General features: G+C 34.5%; 2 protein-coding genes across 2 annotated transcripts; one reads left to right on the top strand and one right to left on the bottom strand.

Moving 5' to 3' along the window:
* Positions 1–1,140: 1,140 nt before the first annotated feature.
* Positions 1,141–5,795, bottom strand: LOC112034358 (probable glycosyltransferase STELLO1). Its single transcript, XM_024067175.2, has 3 exons — positions 3,783–5,795; positions 2,137–2,263; positions 1,141–1,971 (listed from the first exon to the last, which is right to left on the bottom strand). Exons 1-3 carry the CDS (start codon positions 5,477–5,479, stop codon positions 1,501–1,503), a joined length of 2,295 nt encoding a protein of 764 aa, XP_023922943.2. The 5' UTR covers positions 5,480–5,795; the 3' UTR covers positions 1,141–1,500.
* A 12,438-nt stretch (positions 5,796–18,233) lies between these two features.
* Positions 18,234–20,419, top strand: LOC112034314 (uncharacterized). Its single transcript, XM_065762854.1, has 5 exons — positions 18,234–18,337; positions 18,414–18,648; positions 18,761–18,823; positions 19,345–19,691; positions 20,317–20,419. The coding sequence occupies exons 1-5, from the start codon at positions 18,234–18,236 to the stop codon at positions 20,417–20,419; spliced, it is 852 nt and encodes a 283-aa protein (XP_065618926.1).
* Positions 20,420–27,076: the final 6,657 nt, after the last annotated feature.

Genomic DNA, 27,076 nt, shown 5'->3' with positions numbered 1-27,076 from the left:
AAATTAAAGAGTTATAAGAGAGGTAATAGGAAAAGAAGTGACCAGGGCAGTTTTGGTAGGATAATTTGAACTAGAGATATGAAGAAATTTAGGAGATATCACTTCTTTCAGGTCCCACAAAGATATTTATTCAAAACAGCAACTTAGTACAGATTACAAGCATCAAGAGCTGCAACCAGACAGCAACAGGCAACAAACGACTTCAAAATTACAGCAGAAACTTTTATGGTCTGTTTGAATTAAGGAAGAGGAAGGAAGAATAGAGTAGAGTAGAGTAGAGTAGATTCAGCACAAAATTAGCTTATTTTTAGTCAACTCTACTCTACTCCCCTCCACTCTCCCTCCTTTCCCACTTCATCCAAACAGGTCATTAAGAACTTAAAAAATAATAATAATAATAATAATAATAATAAAATAAAAAAAGAAAAAGAAAAAAGGTAATAAGCTAATATCAATAATGCTAATACATGAGTGTTATGAGTCCGCAAATCTTCTAATTCAATGAAAGAATCTTAACCAATTCTTGAGTGAAAGGACCTTGCATCTGACATCAATGACAATATGTTTATATACAGGAGCATCTTCATCTATGATTCTCGCATATTGCTGTCTAGCATTCCTTTTCAAATTTAAATGTAATACAGGTCCCACATTTGAAATCTATCAGAAGAACAAGCGAGTTAGGGGGACAAAAATAAAGAGTCTATGCAGGGGACCATTCACAATAAAATCTCGAGGGACCAAGCTTTTTTCCTTTAGACTTCTTTTCATCACTACATGACGGATGAGACCAATTTTGCTTTTTCTTCCCATTACTTCTTTAATTTTAACCGAAATTGGGAATCATTTTCATCAATCATAGACATATTTACTTCAAGAAGGCTTCTTCTCTGCATTAATAATACATATCTAATCTCTTAAGAAACGCTGCCTTACAGCCTTTTACGGTCTATGCAACCTCCTTTTTATTTTTTTTTAATTATTTTTGGCAGTAGCCAGTAGGCCAGCTATGGAAGCAAGGTTTAGAAAACAATTCAACAAGGCCTTCATGTCATAATTACAAGGTTAGGTAAATTGAAGATTCATTGTTACAGTGCAACTCTCAACTTTTCATCATATTTCCTTATTGAAAACACAAAGTCATAGCAAGATCCAATGTAGTATTTACAAAAAATCTTAACCATTCAATCAAACAGTAATTGTCAATGTTAAATACAATTCTCTTTTCATATATTCATGAGCAAAAAGAAAAAAAGATTACATTTTTCTGTGGAGGGAATCTCCAATCAGTAATGAATCATACAAGGTAAATCTACAAAAATGGAAAGAAGAAAAGGAAAAAGAAAAGAAAGAAAAACCCTACCCCCCCCCCCTCCCCCCCCCAATTCAATAAAAAATACAAGACAAAAAAGAAGATACAGTTTGGTATAACTGTCAACAATAGTGGAACATGTTTCTTGCTTCCTCTCTCTTGCTGTTGTTTCTAGTATCACATTACCTTCATACTAACTCCATTAGGAGAGGGTCACCTTCTGCCATTATTCTGATAAGCTTTATGAAATCTTGTTCACTTGACACATTCCATGGATGAACTGCAGTTGCTTGAGCAGAATAAAGTGTTGAAGAATTATTTGTAGGTGGATTTTGCTTGTAGATCATTGAACTAAGCACTGGGTCAAAATTCTGCGGTGAATCCATTGATACAAAGAACATGGGGATTGCAACCTTTTGATGGATTTCTAGACCACCCACTAAATTAACAAGTTCGACAAAGTCAGCTACAAAGCGCCGAGGAATGTAGAATACCTCAGAACTGTATATGGCGATGCTCTGGCTATCCGTCATGCTTTCCTTATAATTGACCTGGAAGTGAGCTTGCATCATGCTAACAACTTTCTTTACCATGTCTGCTTGTTTTGAAAACCAATCTGAGTTGCCATTGGTTGACACAGTAGTCCAAGACTTGGAGACCTGAATCCCATTGAATTTGTTAAAGAGAGCAATTCTAATGGTTTCCAATGCAAAAACTAATCCACTTTTATCATTGATAAAATATACGTGGCCCGAGATTTTCTTTGTGAGACCATAATATTCATATTAGGGAAATCAATGTTAGAGTAATTGAAGGTATATTACCTTATTCGCAATCCACAATTTATTCCTGTCTGCTTGTAGCAAATTCCAGTAATTAAGAATCGTATCATCCTGAAGGAATAAAAATCCTTCTGCACTGGTATATCTATCAAAAATCTTAGGCAAGTGTCTGAAAAGAGAATTAGACAATAATTAGACCCCATGATTATGAAACTTTAATCATGTTAACTAACTAGAGTTTCAAAATAATTATATATGGTAAAAGCCAACATATAGAACAGTTAGAACTTCAATTTTACACTTACTCCTTTCCATCATCGTCAATAGTAACTGAATGATTAAGAATAAAACAAATTGACAACATAACAACCTAAGGTTGCTTCTAAGCAAACTTTGATTTAATAATAAGCAACAACTCAAACTAACACTTATCCAAACCAAACTAGAGGGATAAAATTTGGGTTGGGGGAAAGGAAGCTAAAAGAAGGGGGAGACCAACTATTTTATGATAACTCAATGTTTGTTGTAATGGGAGACTACTTGGAGAGTGATTCTAAAAAGTCCACACTGCCTTACAGATTTCATATTTGTAACAGTAACAACACTCTCCTTTTCTAAATCTGAATTCTTTGTTTAACCATTTGGAGCCTAGATAGGCAAACGTTAGCACTTTCAACTTCAAGGTTACAACAACACTATTCCCAAACCAGATTTTGGACCAAATTCTTCAATTTCAAGATTAACCAATGTGTTTTTGGACCACTTAACAGTGTGCCCCAAATTCTTCTCTTTTCATTTTTAGGTTCATCAGGACAACCCCAGTTCAAGGCTAACAAGTACAGCACAGGCCAAATCTATGGACGCAGAACTTTGAGTATACCTCTTTTGTAGCAGGTCTAAGAGTTGCCCTTCCAGCACATGATTAGTGTTAGATTGAATCTAATGATCTACTCAGTCCACAACTGATATGTACCTAACATCTACCATTTTCATCATGAAGGTCAAGTTCAATAACTATTAATTCGCAACCCTTTTTTCGTGATGCAATTTGTATAAAAAGTAGCCTTTCCAAGTTAACTTTATATTGGGAGCAACTTCATAACAGCATTTTCCAAGTACTTCACAGCTCATACCCATTAGATCTTATATACCACCAGAGATCCAATCCAATAAGATATGCATGTTTTTGTTCTTCTCCTAACTTCCACAAATTTTCATTTCAAGTTTCATAGAAAATTACACCTCTTATGGAACCAACTTTACCTGAATTTGAAAGTTAATTACCCTGAATATAGATAAATTGAAAAACAGAAAACCAAAAGGAGAGCCACAGCAACTGAATACTATTGCTCTCTTCATTGCTGCTTAAAGTCATACATTGTCAATTAACATGTTCGAATAATAAACAATAATAATTTCATGACAATCTCAACAGTTTCACATGATTGTACATGGCCAACAAATGCTACTGTCTCAAAGTTTTCACTCACTAAGCATAAATTTTGAAAAGACATCTCATTTGGAAAATTATATTGCAGCATCGTCCATGTTTTAAGCTCTCCTCCTCAGTAACCAAAAGAACACAGTAGAAAGTAATATTCAATAGTCTAACGATATGCAAAGACAAGACAATAATGATAATAAATTGTATACATAATTAGTAAAAATGCATTATGTTAACAACTTACTTGTATAGTTGCTCCCATTGGCCTTGTTCAACAGCAAGATCTGGGTTCTTTGCCCCTGAAAAAATAATCACTGTTTTGAATATTCGCCCATAAAGCAATCTCCATTCAAGAGCAGTACGCTCCACAGGCCCATTGCAAAACATAATAAGCACAACATTCCCAAAATTCTTCCTCCACCTAATCAAATTTGCAATCTCGTAATTCACCGTTCCTGTTTCCTCTACCCCAAGATGAACGGAAGGCAACTTTTGTGGGACGAATTCTTTCCTATCTCCATGACCAATACTTGCCCGTGGCCTATCCAATTCCAGTGACATTAGCCTTGGCTGCTGGTATCCGACAGCCAGCAAGTCCTGAAGCCAAGCAGCTGTAAACTTCAAGTCCTTATCAGACCAAAACCCCTCCTCAGCCATTGCAAAACTTAATTCCAAAACCTTTTCAAACAATCTATGCTTGTTTGATCTCCACGAAACCAAAAACTTTATCAGACGGCCTACATTCACATGAAGATCCTTCTCCTCTGAAAATGGGTATCCCTCAATCCTATCATATCGATGAACCGTTGGGGGATAAACTACAACATAACCTCCAATTTCCCACAAAAGCCTCTGTCCCCAATACCCTCTCAACACATCAGAAGCCATTGTGCTAACTGAAACAGGAAGCATCAAACCCCAAAACGCCGAAGAATGGTAAATCGTGTTGAAAGAATTAACCGGCACCATCATTCCTTGTGGCAACGCCACCTTCGGGGTGTGCTCATCGAACCTAATATCAAACGCTTCCAAACTGGATTTCCTCGTGAAATAAAACACGGAATCAACATCAGGCAAACCATTAGAGATCCCCTGCTGAATGAACTGTTTCCCACCAAACACTTCAGTGTAAAACTCTTCATGCCCAATTTCACCCACATTCTCCAATGGCAACCCTCTAGGCCAAACGGAGCGCTGCCCAAAATGTATATACGGGTTAATTACGGTCCGATTGGGATTATCATGACTATACTGCAATATAACCTCTTGCCTAGCATCTTCCCCGACTAATTCTACATCAAAATGTTTACCCAAATCCCCATCAATCACATCTCCACGATCATCGGCGTCGAAGATCTTCTTCGCACCGTGTTGGATCGCAAACAAATACCCAACAGTTTTTCTAACATAAGAATCATAAGGAAGAAAATCCACAACACGAAAACCTAACTGTGCTTGTTGTTCCAAAGACAAAAAAATCGCACCTTTGAGGGACCAATCTGATGGCGTTTTGGAATTACCGATGGCGAGGACTTGCCAGCCTCTGATCTTGACGAGGTTTCGGAGCGAATCGGTTGGGTAATTGGAGACCGAAACGACGATCCAACGCTCTGTTCGGAAATTAACGTAAGGGGACTTGTCGGTAATGGGTGAAATTGAATTCCAATTAACGTTGGGGAATTGGATCTTCTCGAGGTTTTTGGCCTGGGTTTCGAAGCAGAGGAGAGCAGCAGTGTCGCCGACATTTCGGAGGAAGAAGAGGGCGGCGACGGTGGCGATGAGGAGGAGGACGGTGATGATCTTGTAAAGGTTGTCGGAAAACCATGTTGAGAAATCGAGAGCTTTGGCCTCAGAGAAGCGGTTTTGTAAAGTATTTCTGAGCTTGGATTTCGGACCTTTCGGTGATTTCGGGGCTGAACTAGAACGGTCTTGGACCAACATTACTCACTCACTCACTGTCACTCACTTTAGCTCTGAATCTGAAACACTAGTAGAGTATCAGATATCTCTCTCTCTCTCTCTCTCTGTAACACATAAACTCTGTGCAACATTTAGTTCCTAATTCTTTCTTGCTTCTCTTTCGGGAACTCCGTCTTTCTCTTTTTTGTTTTCTTTTTTTATTTTGTTTTTGTGTACAGGACTCAAGACCTGTGGTTGCTGCCGACAGGTATGGTTGATTTGGGGTGATTGGGTGGGTTTCTTAAGCTTCAATATAACTGCTTCTAGTTGTGTGTGGGGTTTGGTCTGGTGTCTCTGTCTCCTAACGTTTTGCTTTCTTTATTTCCTATGATTTTTTTTTTTTTTTTCCCAAATAGCAGGTGTTGTGGAATATCTTTGGCACAGCACAATTTATTATGGTTGGATTGAATTTTTTTTTTTTAAGGCAATTTATAATTGGTTGGATTGATTGATAAGGTGTACTTATTATTATTATGTAACGTGATGATGATTATATTATTTGGGAAATGGCGGGGTGTCTTTGTTGGACATGAGGTGCTGCAAGCTACACTTCATCCCAATGCAATTTGGTTTGAGTTTGCTGATCTGCTTTTGGGGACCACCCCTTTTGATGGATCTGGACCATTGATGCAACCGCATCTAACGGTTATAAATGGTCTCACATCATCTATGTTTGGTAATGAGCAAACTAGACTCACCACACTCTCACATAAATATAAATTTTAGGTGTGAAACACACATACATATGGGATCATAAAATAAAGAGAAAAAAGATGTTGGTATACTATAGAATAGAGACACGAAACGTAATGAGCAGGATTGAGTGATTGCGAAGGTTCAGCTCCCCATGCCAATATTTTTCACGTGTAGCATCAATTTTATCATTTGTCTTTTGAGTCTTGAAAGAGAAAAGGCTTCTGTTCTAAGTTCTAACACGAAGAGAGTGTAATCCAATCCAGCTGAGTTCGACGTCAAATTAGAGTGATTTTAGCTTGCCACACTAATTGATCAGACCTTAACTTCAGTTTTAATCTTTGCTTTGTTTAGCAAACTCCAAAAATGGCACTCAATGATTGACCAATCATCAGACACAAAAATTTCAGCATTGCTAATGGTAGCATACTGGCACTGGCAGTCTCTCAACTTCAACGGTTTTTTTAATTTGGCCTATTTTTGGCATTCTATCCAAATCAAAGACGGTTTTCGATGGGATTTAAAAAAAAAAATTACACATTAACTTTTAGCAAAGTACAGAACGGATAAGCAAATTGTCAACTGTCTTGAAGGAGAAACAAGTGAAGCGGTGTCGTGGGAATGACCACAGCGTCATAGTCACAGCCCATTTACATCAATTAAAAAAATGGCAAGTTAAGGGTCAGATTTTAAGTCTTTAAAATAAGTTTTACACACATATACTCATAAATTAAATTAAAGTATAATTTATATATTTAATAAAAAAAAAGTATATAATTTCCAAAACTGAATTTGAAATAATTTACTCTGTTTTTTGGGTTTTGTTCAAAGCCAAAAGTGTGATACTACAATGATTACAAATTTGAGTACACTAACCTTACAAATTAATTTGTCAATTTTTAAAATATAAAAAAAAAAAAATTAAGAGTTTTATTTTCAAGAAATTTAAAACAATAGGAGAAATTTACATATTTGGTATCATTGCTGTTCAAGTAATTTGTAGAGAAAACCCAATGCAAAATAGTGATTTATGAATAAATTCTTCTAGTTTATTCTCTACATCTTAAAAAACCCTTTAATTTAATATCTTCATTGACCATTATTTTTTTAAGTGATTTTTCATCAAATAATGTTTAGCTACACACCTTTTTACAAATAGACTTCTTAATAGGATGAGTATATATCTTTCACTCTTATTATTATTAAATTAATTGATGTTGAATATATAATAATTAATTAATTATGATAACCCTTTCATTGTCACATTACTTTTTTTTTTTTTTTTTTTTTTTATAGTAGTAGTAGTAGTAGTAAAATTGGTAGAAGCTTTAATATTTTTTAAATAAAAACGATAACGAATGTTGACCATGCAAAAAGGTAATAAGAAATTTCATTCTTGAGTCATAATAAATTAATAAGAAAAAGTGACACACTATTATGTGAGTGAGTGATTTTGGATAGAACCGGACATCCCTTCTTAATCTTCTCATGAACTCCAATAGTTGTGAGTGATTTTAGTACGAGCATAATCACATGCCATCCTACAATAATGTGTATTTACTATTTTGCTAATTTGATTTCAACAACAAAAAGAAAATAAAAAAATAAAAAAAAATCTCTCATGCAATGGTCAAAGTCTACATGCATTTGGTTAAGCTTATTTGCTTAACATAATACACTAATGAGAAAAAAGTGAGTTAATTTAAGTTGAGATAACTAAAAATAAATAAATAAAGGAGGAATAAAAATAAAAATAAAAATAATAGAATTAGTAAAAAAATAACGTCAATTACAAGAAATAACAAAGAATATGACTTTAAATAAAATAAAATGGCGAAAAAAGTACATATGATCAGCCCTCACTAATCTATTAAGAACTTATAGTTGACCCCAAAATTTCAGGCATTAGGTTTGATTGTTGTTTTGTTATTAAATTTCTAAGAACCCTTGGTAGTAGAATTTCACCTGCTATCATAATTTTTTTATATAAATTTTCAAACTTTGGCAATAAAATTTTAATTATCTTAATATACTTATAGTGTGTCACATGACATAAGGAGAAAAAAAACAATAACAAAAGAGATCATCCAATTTTTTTTTTTTTGGGAAGAATAAAATAATAATAATAATAATAATAATAATAATAATAATATTATTAATATTAATAATAATAAATAGTTGGGCTTGTCACTACTTGAACCCCTAACCTTGGACTTGCAAGGTAATGAGCCACAAGCACTTCCTAAGCCAACCACATGTGAAAGACATTAAGGTATATTGTAAGGGCGGTCTTTGACCCTTGGGTCCAAGGGATGAACGGATTAAGGCCCAAAGAGCCCAATACAATAAATTTGTAGAGAGTGAACTAAAAAGCTAGGCTTCAGGGAAAATACAACAACCTTAATAGGCCAAGGAGGATTAGAGAGCAAGGAAGAACAATGGGTAGTCAAAGGTAGTACACAGAGTTTCCTCCTCAGCAATATCAGAGGAGAGCAGTTCTTGAATATATCTCTCTTAGATCTGATTACAGTTTGTTGTTCTTAATGCTACGGTGTTTTCTCTACAAATTTTTCCCCCTTCCCCCTTGGAGGGTCTCTCACATTATATATCTCCCTTCAGGCGATCTCAGCCCTCCATTTGTTGATTATGCAGTACACTACTTGAGTGCTTGTCCCATCAGACACCCTCCCAAGCCCCTTGTGAGTTGCAGCGGCCAAAGCAACACTGTTCAGGGATCTTCTCCACATAAATGCAGCCATGAGGTTTAGTGTGATGCATTAAATGTGGGGGCTGCCACCACCCCTTCAGTCATATTAAGGTTAACCCTCCTTCGAAACTTTTTCTCAGTAATAGGACCTCCTCTAGCAATGTGTCACTGATGTGGCCTTATTGTCCGAGCGCGTGGCCTCATTGGCTTGGCAATGAACTCCTCGACCATGGATATGACATGTGGCACAAGTGCCTTATTTAAATACTTGTACCCCACTTATATAATGTGACTTATATAAGATTTCTAATATAGTAACAAACTAGAAGATTTGTAGTTTCACATGTAATAATATTTTGTATTTAGATAAGTTTTGGTCACAACTTATCTGAATTGTAATAAACTTTTATTCAATAGAGACTTTATTAATGGCATAAGTTGAATTTGAAACCACTTCAAATTATAATAAAATTATGTATATATCAATATTGTTTTTAAAACAAATTGATCTGCTTTTGGGGACCACCCCTTTTGATGGATCTGGACCATTGATGCAACCGCATCTAACGGTTATAAATGGTCTCACATCATCTATGTTTGGTAATGAGCAAACTAGACTCACCACACTCTCACATAAATATAAATTTTAGGTGTGAAACACACATACATATGGGATCATAAAATAAAGAGAAAAAAGATGTTGGTATACTATAGAATAGAGACACGAAACGTAATGAGCAGGATTGAGTGATTGCGAAGGTTCAGCTCCCCATGCCAATATTTTCACGTGTAGCATCAATTTTATCATTTGTCTTTTGAGTCTTGAAAGAGAAAAGGCTTCTGTTCTAAGTTCTAACACGAAGAGAGTGTAATCCAATCCAGCTGAGTTCGACGTCAAATTAGAGTGATTTTAGCTTGCCACACTTATTGATCAGACCTTAACTTCAGTTTTAATCTTTGCTTTGTTTAGCAAACTCCAAAAATGGCACTCAATGATTGACCAATCATCAGACACAAAAATTTCAGCATTGCTAATGGTAGCATACTGGCACTGGCAGTCTCTCAACTTCAACGGTTTTTTTAATTTGGCCTATTTTTGGCATTCTATCCAAATCAAGACGGTTTTCTATGGGATTTTAAAAAAAAATTACACATTAACTTTTAGCAAAGTACAGAACGGATAAGCAAATTGTCAACTGTCTTGAAGGAGAAACAAGTGAAGCGGTGTCGTGGGAATGACCACAGCGTCATAGTCACAGCCCATTTACATCAATTAAAAAAATGGCAAGTTAAGGGTCAGATTTTAAGTCTTTAAAATAAGTTTTATACACATATACTCATAAATTAAATTAAAGTATAATTTATATATTTAATAATAAAAAAGTATATAATTTCCAAAACTGAATTTGAAATAATTTACTCTTTTTTTTGGGTTTTGTTCAAAGCCAAAAGTGTGATACTACAATGATTACAAATTTGAGTACACTAACCTTACAAATTAATTTGTCAATTTTTAAAATATAAAAAAATTAAGAGTTTTATTTTCAAGAAATTTAAAACAATAGGAGAAATTTACATATTTGGTATCATTGTTGTTCAAGTAATTTGTAGAGAAAACCCAATGCAAAATAGTGATTTATGAATAAATTCTTCTAGTTTATACTCTACATCTTAAAAAACCCTTTAATTTAATATCTTCATTGACCATTATTTTTTTAAGTGATTTTTCATCAAATAATGTTTAGCTACACACCTTTTTACAAATAGACTTCTTAATAGGATGAGTATATATCTTTCACTCTTATTATTATTAAATTAATTGATGTTGAATATATAATAATTAATTAATTATGATAACCCTATGTGGTTACATTTAATCTTCTAATGAAGATATTATTTAGTATGTTGATACCAATTAAACTTTTTTTGAGTAAAAACATTAATCACATTCATTGTCACATTATTTTTTATTTTCTTTTTTAATAGTAGTAGTAGTAGTAAAATTGGTAGAAGCTTTAATATTTTTTAAATAAAAACGATAACGAATGTTGACCATGCAAAAAGGTAATAAGAAATTTCATTCTTGAGTCATAATAAATTAATAAGAAAAAGTGACACACTATTATGTGAGTGAGTGATTTTGGATAGAACCGGACATCCCTTCTTAATCTTCTCATGAACTCCAATAGTTGTGAGTGATTTTAGTATGAGCATAATCACATGCCATCCTACAATAATGTGTATTTACTATTTTGCTAATTTGATTTCAACAACAAAAAGAAAATTTAAAAAAAAAAAAATCTCTCATGCAATGGTCAAAGTCTACATGCATTTGGTTAAGCTTATTTGCTTAACATAATACACTAATGAGAAAAAAGTGAGTTAATTTAAGTTGAGATAACTAAAAATAAATAAATAAAAGAGGAATAAAAATAAAAATAAAAATAAAAATAATAGATGTGGGGATCTTCTCCACATAGATGCGGCCAAAGCAACACTGTTCAGGGATCTTCTCCACATAAATGCAGCCAGGAGGTTTAGTGGGATGCATTAAATGTGGGGGCTGCCACCACCCCTTCAGTCATATTAAGGCTAACCCTCCTTCGAAACTTTTTCTCAGTAATAGGACCTCCTCTAGCAATGTGTCACTGATGTGGCCTTATTGTCCGAGCGCGTGGCCTCCTTGGCTTGGCAATGAACTCCTCGACCATGGATATGACATGTGGCACAAGTGCCTTATTTAAATACTTGTACCCCACTTATATAATGTGACTTATATAAGATTTCTAATATAGTAACAAACTAGAAGATTTGTAGTTTCACATGTAATAATATTTTGTATTTAGATAAGTTTTGGTCACAACTTATCTGAATTGTAATAAACTTTTATTCAATAGAGACTTTATTAATGGCATAAGTTGAATTTGAAACCACTTCAAATTATAATAAAATTATGTATATATCAATATTGTTTTTAAAACAAAGGCACACAAAGTGAAAAGGGGATCAATATCTTTAAGACTTAGGCTAAAAGTGAAAAGTATAATCACTTAACGTAATAAAAAAATCTTGAAGACCTAATTTTACTATATATATATATATATATTTAAAGAAACAAACACACACACAAGGGAGAGAAAAATGAGTTCTAACACTACACCACAACTCCATTCAAAAGGCATAGTAACTTTGATATAAGTATTGCACATAGACTCATTTGTTATTTTCAAACTTTACCATTAATTTGCATAAAAATTTGCTCAACCTTATAAGTGCTTGTGTCAGTTTTGTTATCAAAAGTCAAAGAAACTAGAGCAGCTGAGTAAATCACATGAGTCCAGAAGTCCAAGTAGCTGTAGAGCTAAAGCAGAGATCAACGACAAGTAGTTTAGGTATAAAAGCTACATGTAGTATAGTATTAGTTAGTGGACATGTGACTTACATGTGACTGACTTAATTGTACACCTCTGTTAGTTAGTTAGGAAGTTTGTTAGATCAGATAAGTTAGTTTTGGCTTGGTTTAGTTGCTTAGTGATGCTATATAAATACCTATAATTATCTCTATTTTACTCAGATCTATGAAATCATTTTCTTAGTAAATTTCATATGGTATCAGAGCCTTCCTACTCTATTTTCTCCCAAAATTTCTAGGGTTTGTTCTTGAGAGCTTTGAAGCTTCGTCAATGGCTGAAGCAACTAATACTTCGTCTTCTTCCTCTGTGCAAGATCCTGCACTTGTAAAGGATATCTCAAATCCTCTGTTTCTTCATCACGCTGAAAGTCTTGGAGCCATGCTTGTGTCTAAACCATTGATTGGTGAGAATTACCATGCTTGGGTTAGTTTAATGAGGAAAGCATTGGTTGCCAAGAACAAGTTTGGTTTTGTCAATGGTAGCATTATTCTCTTTTCACCATTGATAAAGACTCCAGCAGCAATTCATGCTTGGATTCGCTGTGACAACATGGTAGGTTCTTGGTTGATGAAGGCTGTGTCACCTCAAATTCAAGTATCACCTACAAAGACACTACTCTGGAAATCTAGAATGATCTCAGGGATACACATTCTCAAGGGAATGGACCTAGGGTTTTCCAACTTTAGAAAGATATAGCTTTAATGTGTCAAGGTGAGTCTTCAATTTCCAATTATTTTACTCAGTTGAAGCTATTTTGGGATCAACTTCAGAATTTTAGGCCTACTCCTACTTGTTCTTGTGGAAAGTGTACCTATAATTTGCCTCAAAACCTTGAAGATCTTCATCTTCAAGAGTCAGTCATGCAATTTCTGATAGGGCTCAACGAGTCATACTTTCAAATCAAAGGTTAGATCTTGTTGATGAAACCATTGCCAACCATTAACAAAGTCTACTCCTTGTTGATTCAAGAAGAGAGGCAAAGGAGTGTAAGGCTTGGCAATTCTATTCACATAGAATCTACTACTCTTGTAGTGAAGGGTTCTAATGTCAATTCCAATCCCAACTTTCCTAGATTCTTTGGTAATTTTGATGCTTCTAGATGAAAGAATTCAAAAGGCAGAGATAGACCTATATGCACTCACTGTGGGAAGCTTGGACATGTCATGGAAAAATGTTTCAAGCTACATGGTTTTCCTCCAGGCTTCAAACCTAAAGCCAAGAACTTTATGGAAAATCATGTCAATGTTCAAGAGGCTTGTGCACACAATGGTCATACATCTACTATTTTTCCTTTCACTCAAGAGCAATGACAGAAGTTTTTGACCATGTTGGGGACTTAAATGCAAGCTGCTCATCTCACCTCTGGTGGCAAGGAGACTCAGATCAATATGGGCAACAAGGAAACACACATGGCCAACAATGTGATTAAGCCAAATCCAGTTGTGCTTTCTTCTTCCAATGCCACAAATGCTCTCACCATGGCAGGTGTGTTTAATTCTACTTGTCCAGATTTGAGGCATTCAATCTTCTCTGCCCAAATTACACATAGAACAGCTTTTTGTGGTAATACTTGGGTTACTAACACTAGAGCAACAAACCTTATATTGTATTCTATTCATCTGTTGACTGATTTTACTGCTATTAATTGTGTGGTTGCACTTCCTAATGGTGAGACTGCCTTGGTAACTCATATTGGTTCTATATGTCTTTCTAAAAATCTAGTCTTAACCAATGTGCTTTGTGTTCCATCTTTCTCTTTCAACCTTTTATCAGTCAGCCAACTCACTAAGAAAATGCATTGTTGTCTCATTTTCTTGTCTACATTTTGGTTCATTCAGGACCTCAATTGCTGGAGGACGATTGGTATGGGTGAAGTTTATGATGGGTTGTATCTCCTTCAACATAGCCCTTTTGATACTTGTGCCATTCCAACTCAGTCCCAGGCTACTCCATCCTTTTAATCTATTTTTAATTCTGTTTTTCATTCCATTTTTAGTACAAATAAATCTCATATAGTTAATAATGTCAAAATTCCAGCTTCTGTCTAGCACTCCAAACTTGGGCATCCCTCTAATGCTAAGATTTCTGTTTTGAAAAATGTATTTCCTGATCTCAATTCTATCTCTAATGAAATTTGTGAAATTTTCCCTCTAGCTAAGCATAAAAGGCTTCCTTTTCCCTTTCATAATCATGTTTATGAATTTCCATTTGAGTTGATACATTGTGACATATGGGATCCCTATGTGGTACCTACTGTTGTAGGTCACCAGTATTTTCTTACCATTATTGATGGTTGTACTATATCAACTTTGGTTTATTTTATGAAATCTAAGTCTGAAACTAGGTCCTTATTACAATCCTTTTATACCATGATTAAGAATCAATTTGGTAAGTCTATTAAAGTCTTTAGGACAAACAATGGACTTGAATTTCAAATGATTGAATTATTTAAGCTTCATGACATCATTCATCAACATAGTTGTGTTGCCACTCCACAACAAAATTCTATTGTGGAGAGAAAACATCAACATATACTTTGTGTTGCTAGAGCTTTAAGGCTTCAATCAAATGTTCCTATTGCTTATTAGGGTGATTGTATACTCACTGTTGTACATTTTATAAACAGACTCCCTTATCCTCTGTTGAACAACAAATCTCCTTTTGAGCTTCTTTACAATAAACTTCCAGATTATTCAAATCTCAAAGTGTTTGGTTGTCTATGTTTTGCTATTACTCTCTCTCACAATAGAGGCAAGTTTGACCCTAGGGCTTTTAAGTGTGTTTTCTTGGGGTATCCTTTTGGGGTTAAAGGTATAAGCTCTTGAATTTGCAAACTAAATCTTGTTTCATTTCTAGAGATGTTCTTTTTCATGAATTTGTATTTCCCTCTAAGTCTCTTCCTGCTTCTTTTCCTTTCTCTCAACCTAACCCCTTTTATCATGATTGTTTTCCTGATGCTCCACCTCTACCTGTCACTGATTCTATTCACCATTCTGCTCCTATACCAGACCCCTCTGTTCATATTGATTCCACTATTCTTGAAGAACATTTTATTGATCTCCCTGAGGATTTCTCTGTTTTTGTTCCTAATGACATTATTGCTCCTATTCCTGATATTACTTCTTCTTCTTTGTCCATTGAACCTATCCATGCTCCTCATTCTCTTCTAGCTAGTCCTGTTCCAACCACTCCTATCCCTAGGAGATCTACTAGAGTCTCTAGACCACCTGCTTATCTTCAAATCTATAAGTGCAATGCTCCCACCAAATACCCTATTGCCAATTATATTTCTAGTAAAAAACTCTCTCCTTCTTACTCTCATTTCTGCAATAATTTCTCCATAATTCAGGAACCATAGTTTTACCATCAGGCAGTTGGTGATCCTAATTGGAATGCTGCCATGACAGCTGAAATTCAGGCTTTAGAACTCAATAACACTTGGTCTCTTGTTCCTTTGCCTCCAAATAAAAGGGTTTTTGGTTGTAAGTGGGTCTTCAAAATCAAATACAAGTCAGATGGCAATGTAGAGAGGTACAAAGTAAGGTTGGTTGCCAAAGGTTATACTCAACAGGAGGGTTTGGATTATACTAAGACCTTCTCTCCTGTTGCCAAGATGGTGACTGTTAAGTTTTTCTTGTCTTTGGCTGCTATGCAAGGCTGGACTCTTCATCAATTGGATGTAAACAATGCATTTCTTCATGGTGATTTGCGTGAAGAAGTGTATATGTGTCTTCCTCCAGGCCTACCTAGCAAGGGGGAGCTTGTGTGCAAGTTGAATAAGTCCTTGTATGGCCTTAAACAAGCCTCAAGGCAATGGTATTCCAAGTTTTCAACTACTCTACTACAACATGGTTTTCTACAGTCTAAGGCAGACTACTCTTTGTTCACCAAGCACTTAAGAGCTTCTTTCATGGCACTTTTGGTGTATGTTGATGATATACTCATTGCCAGCAATGATCCTCAATGCCAGCAATGATCCTCAATCTGTAGCAGACCTAAAAGTTGTCTTGGATAAGTAATTCAAATTGAAGGACCAAGGCAGTTTGAAATACTTCTTGGGTTTGGAAGTGGCTAGGTCTGAGAAAGACATTTCATTATGCCAGAGAAAGTTTGCCCTTGAAGTGATCAATAATGTGGGAATGCTTGGATCTAAGCCTATTAAAACTCCTATGGAGGTAAATCTCAAACTAAGCAAAGATGAAGGCAAGTTATTGGCCGATGCTAGTATGTACAAAAGATTGATAGGGAGGCTGTTATTTATTACTATTTCTAGGCTTGATATCATCTACTCAGTACATAGGTTGAGCTAGTTTATGTCTAAGCCTAGAGAGCCTCACCTCAGGCAGCTTATAGAGTAATTCAATAGCTTAAAGGCACTTCAGAACAAGGCTTTTTCTTTTCAGCTCAATCCTCCTTACATATCAAAGCAATTGCAAATGCAGATTAGGCTGCATGCATTGATTCTAGGTGGTCCATCACAGGTTACTATGTATTTCTCGATGATTCTCTCATCTCTAGGAAGTCTAAGAAGCAAAATACAGTTTCAAGGTCCACGGCAGAAGCAGAGTACAGAGCAATGGCTGTTGCAGTGTGTGAAGTGACATGGATTTTGTATTTACTTAAGGATCTGAATGTTAAATACAATCAGGCTGCCTTGTTGTTCAGTGATTCTCAAGGAGCAATTCACATAGGAACTAACCTAGTATTCCATGAGTGTACAAAACATATTGAGATAAAGTCTGCGTTTGGATAGCAAGTTTTGCTACTCAAAGTAAAGTTGCGTTTTACCATTTTTTTTTTTTTTTTTGCCGCACTTTGTTGACTTTGGGGGGACAAAATTTACTGTGCGTGAACAGTGCGTGCACTGTTTACGCACTGTTCACGCACTATTCATGCAATATTTAATATTAAAAGTAGGTCCCACAACACTATTCACACATTTAAAAATTATTTTGCTACAGTATTTTCAGCAACAATCAGTTTTTATCAACTTTCAGCAACAATAAGTGCTATCCAAACGGACCCAAAGTGTCACATTGTGAGGGATAAGGTGCAAGCAAGAGTTATAAAGCTAATGGATATTAGAACTCAATATCGGATAGCTGATTCGTTGACAAAAGTTTTGAGTTGGAATCAATTTTATGGCCTTCTTACCAGGATGGACATTTCCAATAATCATTCTCATGATGTCCGTCCTGAGGGGGAGTATCAGAAGTCAAAGAAACAAGAGCAGCTGAGTGAATCACACGAGTCCAAAAGTCCAGGTAGCTGTAGAGCTGAAGCAGAGATCAACGACAAGTAGTTTAGGTATAAAAGCTACGTGTATTATAGCATTAGTTAGTGGACATGTGACTTACACATGACTGACTTAATTGTATACCTCTGTTAGTTAGTTAGGAAGTTTGTTAGATCAGATAAGTTAGTTTTGGCTTGATTTAGTTGCTTAGTGATGCTATATAAATACCTGTAATTATCTCTGTTTTACTCATAACAATGGAATCATTTTCTCCGTAAATTTCATGTGTGTGTGTAAGTAAGTAAACCACAAAATCAAGGTATCTCGAGATTGATTGTGTGTGTAAGTAAGTAAACCTGATGAAAATATAACAACAGCCCAATCACTAGTCACTACACCGTAGTCCATATAAATATGATATTCCATTGGAGAAGCATCCCATCGATCCAAAAACTGAAAAAGAATAAGCATCCCTGTCTACGTATGAGAAGTTACCACCTGTCACATAGTCTAAACTCTGCTTGTCACTCTAAACTATCTCTATTTATAACAGAATGCTAAGACAGTCACCATATACCGTTTAGAGAGAGAGAAAGAAGAAAATTTGAAAATTTACCCACCCCGCCAGATTTAGAGTTTAGAGAGAAACAGAAAGAAAGAAAGAAGGAAAGAAAGAAAGAGAATTGAATGGAAAAGTTCCCGTGTCCTCTCGAACTCAAAGTTGCTTCGGCTCTGCTTCTCCTCTCTGTTTCAGGAGCCACTCCTCCTTCTCTCATCTCCCCTCCTCCCAAGTAATTTTCTCTTCTTCTTTTTTGATCTCTCTTCGTTGCCGCTGCTTTCTCTGTTTTTGAATTTTTCTCCGTGTAGGTTTGATCGTGAGGACGTGTCGCTTAAGGATGGAAGGAAAAGAAAAAGTTGCAGAGAGAGCTTGGTGCTTAAGGATTCAAATAAGGATTTGTCACTCCAACTCCAGGACCACGAGCGCTCTGTTTCCGTGTCCTGCTCCTCGTCGCTCAGCAGCGAGGTTTCGTCGGATGAGATTCGAGCGTGTAGGATGAGGCTCATTTCTGCTATGGCTCGTCACCATCAAATGAATCTCAAGGTCATCTTGTTTCTCTGTTTTTGTGCTTGTTTTAGTTCAATATTGCTTAATCGGTTTGCATTCTATATAATTTGTTTGTTTTGAATTTGATTTTAATATGCACAACGATCAGGTTGATTCAGATTTTCTGAACTATTGGCGTTTAGAGTTGTTGTTTGGTTGCATTGTGCAGCTTGTGCTCCACGTTATCTTTGAACTTTTGGCCTCTTGATTGTTAGCTTATATTTGAATTCCTGTGTTAAGTTGCTTCTGCTTCTTTTTCTTTATTTATTTATAATTTAGATTTTGAATTTTGATATCTGAGTTTATTTTGTTGCTTGTTTTCGGATTTGAAGCTCGAAGTGTATCGATTACTCTGTTTTTCGCTCACATTTGAATTTCGAAATTTGTTGCCATTGCCAATCGAATTGTAACAAAAATGATCTCCTTAGTCCTTATTTGGCTTCATCACTTCCTAATCCAATCTGGTCAAATTCATTTCTAAAGTTCTTCAAACTTCACTCTGGTCCGTTCAATTTTAATTTTCTCTCTCTGTTCAAGTACCGCCATGGTTTATTTGTTTAATTAATCAAATTCTAATTCACATAGTTCATTAAACCTAAGCAAAAACTGTTTGGCAGTGGCACTCCTTTTTTCTTTCTTTTTTAATTTGAATTATTTCGTTATCCGTGAAATTAATCGTTTCATACGTCACAGGTTGTACGGAAGAGCCGCTCGAAGATTCAGTATAGCTCCGATGGACGTAAAATCAGCTCCGACATACTGTCAACGGTGACCTCTGAATCTGTATCCAGAGAGGCATCATGCTTGTCAAGCAATTCGAGCGCGCGAAGCCAGAGTAGTCACTACGGTGGTACCACTACTTCGAAAAGGCAAGGCCCCGGGCCCGAGGAGATGATGAAGAAGAGGAAGCGAATCGGCTCGAATCATATTCGCCGCCGAGCTGACGCCATTTTGAAGTTCCTCTCTGCTGGCTGTTTCTCTGAAGTGAAGATCCGTCAAGCACTCGGTGACAGCCCTGACACAAGCAAAGCTCTCAGAATGTGATATCTCTGATCTCTCTCTCTCTCTCTCTCTTATTTTGCACGTTTAGCTCTCTGCTTGTTTGTTTGTTTGGCTAATTGTGATGTTAGTGCAGAAACACTATAGATTTGGATCATTTCAACCCTCAACCGTTTGAAATGATTGAATCATACTTAGTTTAATAAATCTGAGAACGCAATATTTTTCATAATTGACATGAATTGTGATTTTGTGCATAATAAATATGGTGTTTGTGATCAACCCAAATGAGGTGAAAATAATTTTACTCTAATCACAACATGAAATATCAGTAGTTTTGAAGAAAAAAAAAAAACTTTGCCTGTATCATTACTTTTTTGAGTGGCTTGATCGTCTTTTTACTCACTCTTGTATCCAATATTATAAGGACACAAACTTTTTTGCAATATTCTTTTATAACATGTTGATATGGTAAGTTTTGATAGGGCTAACATTTATTTTACTTTGGTCCACTATTGACACTATCATTATTAGTACTAGTCATAACATTTCACAACTATAGGGAAAAATTTTGTGTACCTAATCTTATTGTAAGGGATGATGTGAGTATAGACTAATGAGAGCTAAAAATCTTTATATTTTCGTGGTAATCGAATATCTATGCAGGTTGGTAATGCTTGAAGAGGTGAAACGATCAGGCACTGGAGGGCGTCAAGACCCCTATATTTACACGGTATTTGTGCTCCTCACAATTTTTGGTGCCTTCTAAGTTCTAAGTCTAATTTTGCACCCCCTATAAAGAAAGCCAACATAATATATATATATATATATAGTTTTTTTGAAAAGAGAAAGCCAACATATATATAAAAAGGTTGTAATGTAAAGCGTGTGTTCAAATTGAATTATTTGGGGGTGATTCCTTCGGAATTCCTACTGTACTTATAGAAATGATGTTTGTTTAGCATTTTTGTCTATGTAATGTTAAGTTTAATTGGTTGTGTTGTTTTCTTTATTTGGGTGCAGATAGCATGAGGAAATTGGGAGTTATTAAGGCCCGGTCAAGAGTTTGGGCCATCCCTCTTGTAGGGAAGTTTTGGTCTGGCAGAGAGGTAAAAGTAGGAATTAATAACAATATGTTATCAACAAATATTGTTTAGCATACATATTATATATAGACCATAATATAGTATTATGGCATCTTTGGTTAAATTTTACTTCCAAATTTATGTTCTTAAGTGTAAATGGAAGCATCTCTATGCCAAACTTTCATATTATACTCTTCAAACTTTATGAAAGATTTTCTTATATCACATTGTGTTACGAGATCATTATTATTTTCCTCAAGAGGGTTATATAAGAAACATAGAGTACTTTCCTGCTTTTGTGCATGTTAGAGAGTCCATGAATGTTATGCATCCTAGTTAAATGGGCATTCTAATTACTAGATGTTGAGAATTCTTCCCTTCAAAACCAAACCAAAAAGAAAATAAATAAATAAATAAAAGTTGATAAATGTTTGGATGCGGCCGTTGAGCTGAAAGCTTTCTTGATAGCAAGATGGAATTGAAGAATGATGAAGTTCAGTGCAAAATGCAAATAGTTAAAAAAAAAAAAAATTAAAAGGCGAAATGGTAAAAGAAATTGAATAGACTATAGAGCATTCACATAAAGTTCTAAAATTTTAGCTTTAAATAACTCAAAAAACCCATTTATCTATTTTAATACCTTACTTTACAATATATCCAGTATCAAATATTTTTTTTCTTTTACTATTTTATTTAAATATTCTTTCCTTTTTTTTTTTTTTAGTCTTTCTTTTACCACTCAAGTCTCCCTCTCTCTCCTTTAAATAATATATTTTGTGTTTACCATCTAGCTACAGTAAAGTGTCAAAAATGGCAATTTACAGTAGCTAGGGGGCCGTTTGGTAAGAAATTTCTAGTAACATTGTTGTTTTGTGGAAATACATGTAATATTATTTAAACACTAAAAATTATTGTTAAACAACAATAACAAACACCCCATAGGTGTTTAAAATTTTGATTTTGACACCATTGACATGGTGGGTTTTTTTAGGGTTTTGGGGTCCTAAAATAGCATTTTAGCTATTTTAGCACCTTTGATGTGAACTGTCTCTCTCTCTCTCTCTCTCTCTCTCTCTCTCTCTCTCTCTCTCTCTCATCAAAATTAATAATTATTTATTTTTGCAATAATTTAAATTAGTATTAAATGGATTAACACGACCTTATATAAGAGATAACAATGGGAAAAAATTGAAAATTATTGCTTCTTTCCATAAAAATAAAAGGTGCATATACTTTTTTTCCCCTATCCAATCCATACTTAGTGATGCTATATACTGCTCTGATATGACCAAAGATATTAATAATTTGAATCTACTAATTCATGCAAAAATATAACGATTGTCATCTTTATATATATATATATATATATAAATGAAAACCAAAAAAGGAGCGGATTTATGTTGTAACTAGGGCCCAAATTGGGTTTTATTTGGAACCAAGAGTTCTCAATTTTTCCATTAAAAAAAAAACGTGGAATTGCATTGATAAGAGATTTGGTCCATGTGAGTTTGCACCAGGACCAGGCTTATAATGCATGCTGAGGTATGCTTGACCCACACGGTTATATTGTCTACATTTGGCGCGAGTCTTGGCAATGCATGGGCCACATAATACCTTTTCTTCCAACGTGCTTGAAATCTTGAATGAACTCCCACCATTTAAATAAGTTTCTTAATTAGGTCAGCTTTAATTTGCGTCGTCTTGGTCCATCACAAGTCATGACTCATGACCCGCCTTGCGACTGGAAAATGGCTAGTGCCGTGTCAGTGTGTTCACTGAGTTTGACTGGAAAATAGTTTTGGAATGGCTAGTGCCGTGTTCACTGATGAGTTAGACTTGAAAATAGCTTCATTGATCTTTTGCAAACACACGGAGACACTTTATATCATCCTCCTTAGAATTTCCAATTAATCCAAATCACAAATAAAAATTTTCTATATTGGTGTTACGTACACTTTATACACTGGGACAGGACCATTTTCTATATGCTGAGGTACGCTGGGACAGGACCATTTTTTTGTAGTATACACTTTATATTTCAAAACTGTAATATAATATACTGTAATGTGTTTATTTCCCTTCCCCTCTCTCTCTCTCCATTTGAAAATTTGGTTACTTTATAAAGAAAGAACAGACTACTTTTAATAGGTTGTGATTAGTGGAGGTGGAGCATAAAGTGAAATACTTGTGGAACAGAATATTTAATTTGAGCCTAAGGCTTAAAGGTATCCTTTTATTTACTTACGCTTCATATATAGGCATAACTACTTGATAAATTGCTTCCATTCCACTCTTTTTGGTCTCTTCATTTATTAGCTCAAATATGTTTGCCTTTGAATAGAAAATTCATCCTGATGAGATCACTTTGTACGTGGTGGAGTTGGGAGCCATTTATCATTCTAAATCAAAACATATTGGCCATCTCCAATTCATCACCTTCTGACTTATGCCCATTGTAAAGAAACTCAAGCATAAGTCGTCAACCTTCCTTTACCAGTAGAGCCTTTTTGAAGGTATGGAGATCCCTAAAGCCCATGCCCTCATTTGCCTTCGAATCACAGACTTGTCTCCAATTCAACCAATGAATCTTTCTTTCAGCTTGCCTCTTCACGAAGTAGCTAATGGCATATGTTGATATTGTTTAAACAATAGCCTTCATCCGGGTCTCTTTGCTTGTTTGAGATAAAAACATTTCCTTCGAACTTTGTATTTTCCTCCACTCTTTTTAATTTTTGTCAATGCCTTTATTTTTATCTCTCAATTAGGGATGGTGATGAGGCAAGGCGGGCCAAAGGATGAGTGCTTTACTCTTTGCTTCCATTCCACTCTTTTTGGTCTCTTCATTTATTAGCTCAAATATGTTTGCCTTTGAATAGAAAATTCATCCTGATGAGATCACTTTGTACGTGGTGGAGTTGGGAGCCATTTATCATTCTAAATCAAAACATATTGGCCATCTCCAATTCATCACCTTCTGGCTTATGCCCATTGTAAAGAAACTCAAGCATAAGTCGTCAACCTTCCTTTACCAGTAGAGCCTTTTTGAAGGTATGGAGATCCCTAAAGCCCATGCCCTCATGTGCCTTCGAATCACAGACTTGTCTCCAATTCAACCAATGAATCTTTCTTTCAGCTTGCCTCTTCACGAAGTAGCTAATGGCATATGTTGATATTGTTTAAACAATAGCCTTCATCCGGGTCTCTTTGCTTGTTTGAGGTAAAAACATTTCCTTCGAACTTTGTATTTTCCTCCACTCTTTTTAATTTTTGTCAATGCCTTTATTTTTATCTCTCAATTAGGGATGGTGATGAGGCAAGGCGGGCCAAAGGATGAGTGCTTTACTCCCGCCCTGCACAGCTGTTGTCTTGCTCTGTCCCCATCTCACAAGCCCCTGTGGGGCCCTACCCCACTTCACACTAATTGTAATTTTTTTTTTTATAATACTTCTCATAATAATATAAATCATACTTGAAATTACAATTAAATTGTTTACTTTAAATCAAACTAATTTTTACTAAGAACTAAATAATATAATTCGAAGTGTTTAGAGAGAAAATGCTAGGTTGGAGAGAGAGTTTAGGTAGAGGGGGTAACTTGAGTTGGTGTCTTCCACTTGAGCATGACCATAGGGGCGCCAAACCCGCTAAAACCAGGCTTGCAGGAGCTAATTTATGATTTACATTCATTTTCATGCTGTATTTTTATAATTTAGACAATTTTTGTACATTCCTTATGCTTTTACACTCATGCCATTTTTGTGTCAATCAGATATTATTTATCATATGATTCATAAACTTATTTTTTATGCAAAGTGTTATTTATGCTCTTAATACACATATAAAATTAATTTTATGTTAATCAGATGTTATTTATTATATGATCCATAAACTTTTTTTTTATACATAGTCTTAATTAAACTACAAAAATTTTCAATGTAAACAAATTGATTGATAATATGGCTATTAATCTTTGAACTTCTAAAAATTTTGCATGTAAAGAAAATATAAGAAGAAAATGTATTCCTCCAATGAAAGATTTGTCAAAATTTACATCTAATAAAAAGATATTTAGTAAATTGTTGTAACTTTAGACTATAACTAAATTTGTAGACAAATTTTATCATTTTTTATATATACTATATATAAATACGATAGTATTTCAAATTTATGACATCATCTCCATAATGAAATCTCTTTATTATTAGATCAATATACCAATTAGTTTATATATTTCTAATATTTCTGGTCAACGCGACTCTTATTTTGCCAAAAGAAAAGTGTTCATTATCTTTTTTTATAGCATTTACAACCATTGAAGTGAGAATTTATAATTAGTGTGATTCCAACTCTTTAATTTATTTTGGTTAAAATACAAAATTGATCTTCTTAGTTTTACTTTTTATCGTTTTAGTCATTTAAGTTTTAATTTTATCATTTTAGTCGTTTAAATTTCAAATCTTGTAAATTCAGTCTTCCGTTAGCTTTTTGTTAAGTGCTGCCGTTTACTAACAAAAATGGCGTGATTTTTTTTTTTAATCTTTTAACTGAAAAACCTTAATTACAACCAAAAAAAAAAAAAAAATTAAGGGCTCAGGGAACGACGTCATTCCCCTAGCCCCTAGTTCCTTCTTCAACGATGGAAAGAGGAACTTTCTTACACCTGTTTTGTTGAAGTAAAGAGGATATTGCTTGAATTCATTTTCTTGCAACTGCTTCTCAAAAGGTGTAGAGTAAAATACTTGAATAATTAAATCAATAGCAAATAACATTAAAGAAAAATCCTATTACTAACAATAACTTAAGATTTTTTATCATGGGCATTTCGTTGAGTAGGTTGAGCGCAAACCTGTCATTCCAATTTTTGCCGAAGTTCATTGGAGGAAGCCAACTCTGCTTGCAATTCCTGTAACTTTCTGCCATATTTTTCCTCAGTTTGCCTTTGCTTCGGTATCCAAACAAACACCAAAATCCAACTTTTCATAGAAAGTAAAAAAACCTCAAGTATTTAGACAAATTCTTAACTAAGCTGCCAATATGGCTCCGAACTGGTGGCATCTTTGGGAGCTCATAGGCATAAATGCGGGACTCAGGCGTGCTTTGAAGGCCTTTTGGTCTCGCATTTCCTTCGGTTTTGGATTAATGGTTGCTGTACCATTATCCACATCTTGTTCTGTGCCTCCAACGGCGTAGTTCCCAGAGCGGCATAGCCCTTAGTTGTCTTTTGCTTTGTTTTTTGTTTTTTTGGTAATTAACATTTTTCAGTTTTTTTAAATTAAGAAATAAATTTTTAAAAAATCATTCAACATAATGTCATTTTAGTTAGTAAACAGCAGCACTTAACAGAAGGCTAATGGAGGAATGAATTAACAAAATCTGAAACTTAAAAAGATTGAAATCGCAAAACTAAAACTTAAAGAACTGAAATGACAAAATGTAAAATTTAGAGGATTAATTTTGTATTTTAACCATTTATTTTCAAATTAAATTTTTGTGGAAGTAACTTTACCCGCTTGATGGGTTTGTGGGGGTAAAGTCAGATAGGACAAGTGCTTACTCCTAGCATGTCAGGATGGGGCAAATATCATTTCTTTTCTTTTTCTTTTTCTTTTTAAGTTTTTTTTTTTTTTTTTGAAAGCTTTTTCTTTTTAAGTTTAATTGTGTTGTATCAGCATTGCTTAAGATTATATATGAGGTAAATGGATTGGTCTAAACTCTAAAGCTTATACTCCACTTTGCTCCTCTTTATCCTTCTCCTTTTTATTTTATTTTTAAATATATAATTTTAATTGAAATAAGTGAATAGGTGAAATTTGAACAATGATTTACATGGTAAAAAATTAAGTAATATGATTTAGATACAAGTCTTTTGTAATTTTTTTTTATCTTTTATCTTTTTTTTTTGTCAAGATTTTTGTAACTCAATCAATATCTTGATATGATATTTTCAAATAATAATATCTATAGTTCAAATTTCTACCTAATTACTGAATTACATAAAAAAATATTATTTAAATTTAATTAAAAAATTTATTATATAACAAAAAAAACTAATTAATTTTTGGAAAATGTTAACCTGTTTAGAAATTATTTTTAAAAACATTTGATTGGGAGAATGATAAAATAATAAATTTTGTTGACAACATTTTATATTTCCCATAAAAATAGTGTTAAAACTTTCCTATTATAGTTTATTAACGATTACCCTATAGTTTATTAACTATTATCCTAAGAGCATTAGCATTGGCATTGGGGGTGTAAAACTCCCCAAGTTGCTAAAATAGTCACTAAGCATTTAAAAAAGAGCTTCATCCAGAAATGTATACCTAAATTTTTTTACAACC

This window comes from Quercus suber, unplaced genomic scaffold, assembly GCF_002906115.3.
Source record: "Quercus suber isolate HL8 unplaced genomic scaffold, Cork oak 2.0 scaffold_477, whole genome shotgun sequence".
Classification (NCBI taxonomy): domain Eukaryota; kingdom Viridiplantae; phylum Streptophyta; class Magnoliopsida; order Fagales; family Fagaceae; genus Quercus; species Quercus suber.
This window is presented reverse-complemented; position numbering and strand designations above follow the sequence as displayed.

What these genes read in the sequence shown, in the direction of transcription:
- LOC112034358 (XM_024067175.2), bottom strand. Translation starts at nt 5,479, where the DNA reads ATGTTGGTCCAAGACCGTTCTAGTTCAGCCCCGAAATCACCGAAAGGT. An exon ending in CAATGGGAGCAACTATACAA is followed by an intron (nt 2,264 to 3,782) that starts GTAAGTTGTTAA and finishes TTCTCTTTTCAG; the next exon opens with ACACTTGCCTAAGATTTTTG. An exon ending in AATTGTGGATTGCGAATAAG is followed by an intron (nt 1,972 to 2,136) that starts GTAATATACCTT and finishes AATGGGATTCAG; the next exon opens with GTCTCCAAGTCTTGGACTAC.
- LOC112034314 (XM_065762854.1), top strand. Translation starts at nt 18,234, where the DNA reads ATGGAAAAGTTCCCGTGTCCTCTCGAACTCAAAGTTGCTTCGGCTCTG. An exon ending in ACCATCAAATGAATCTCAAG is followed by an intron (nt 18,649 to 18,760) that starts GTCATCTTGTTT and finishes CACAACGATCAG; the next exon opens with GTTGATTCAGATTTTCTGAA. An exon ending in ACAAGCAAAGCTCTCAGAAT is followed by an intron (nt 19,692 to 20,316) that starts GTGATATCTCTG and finishes ATATCTATGCAG; the next exon opens with GTTGGTAATGCTTGAAGAGG.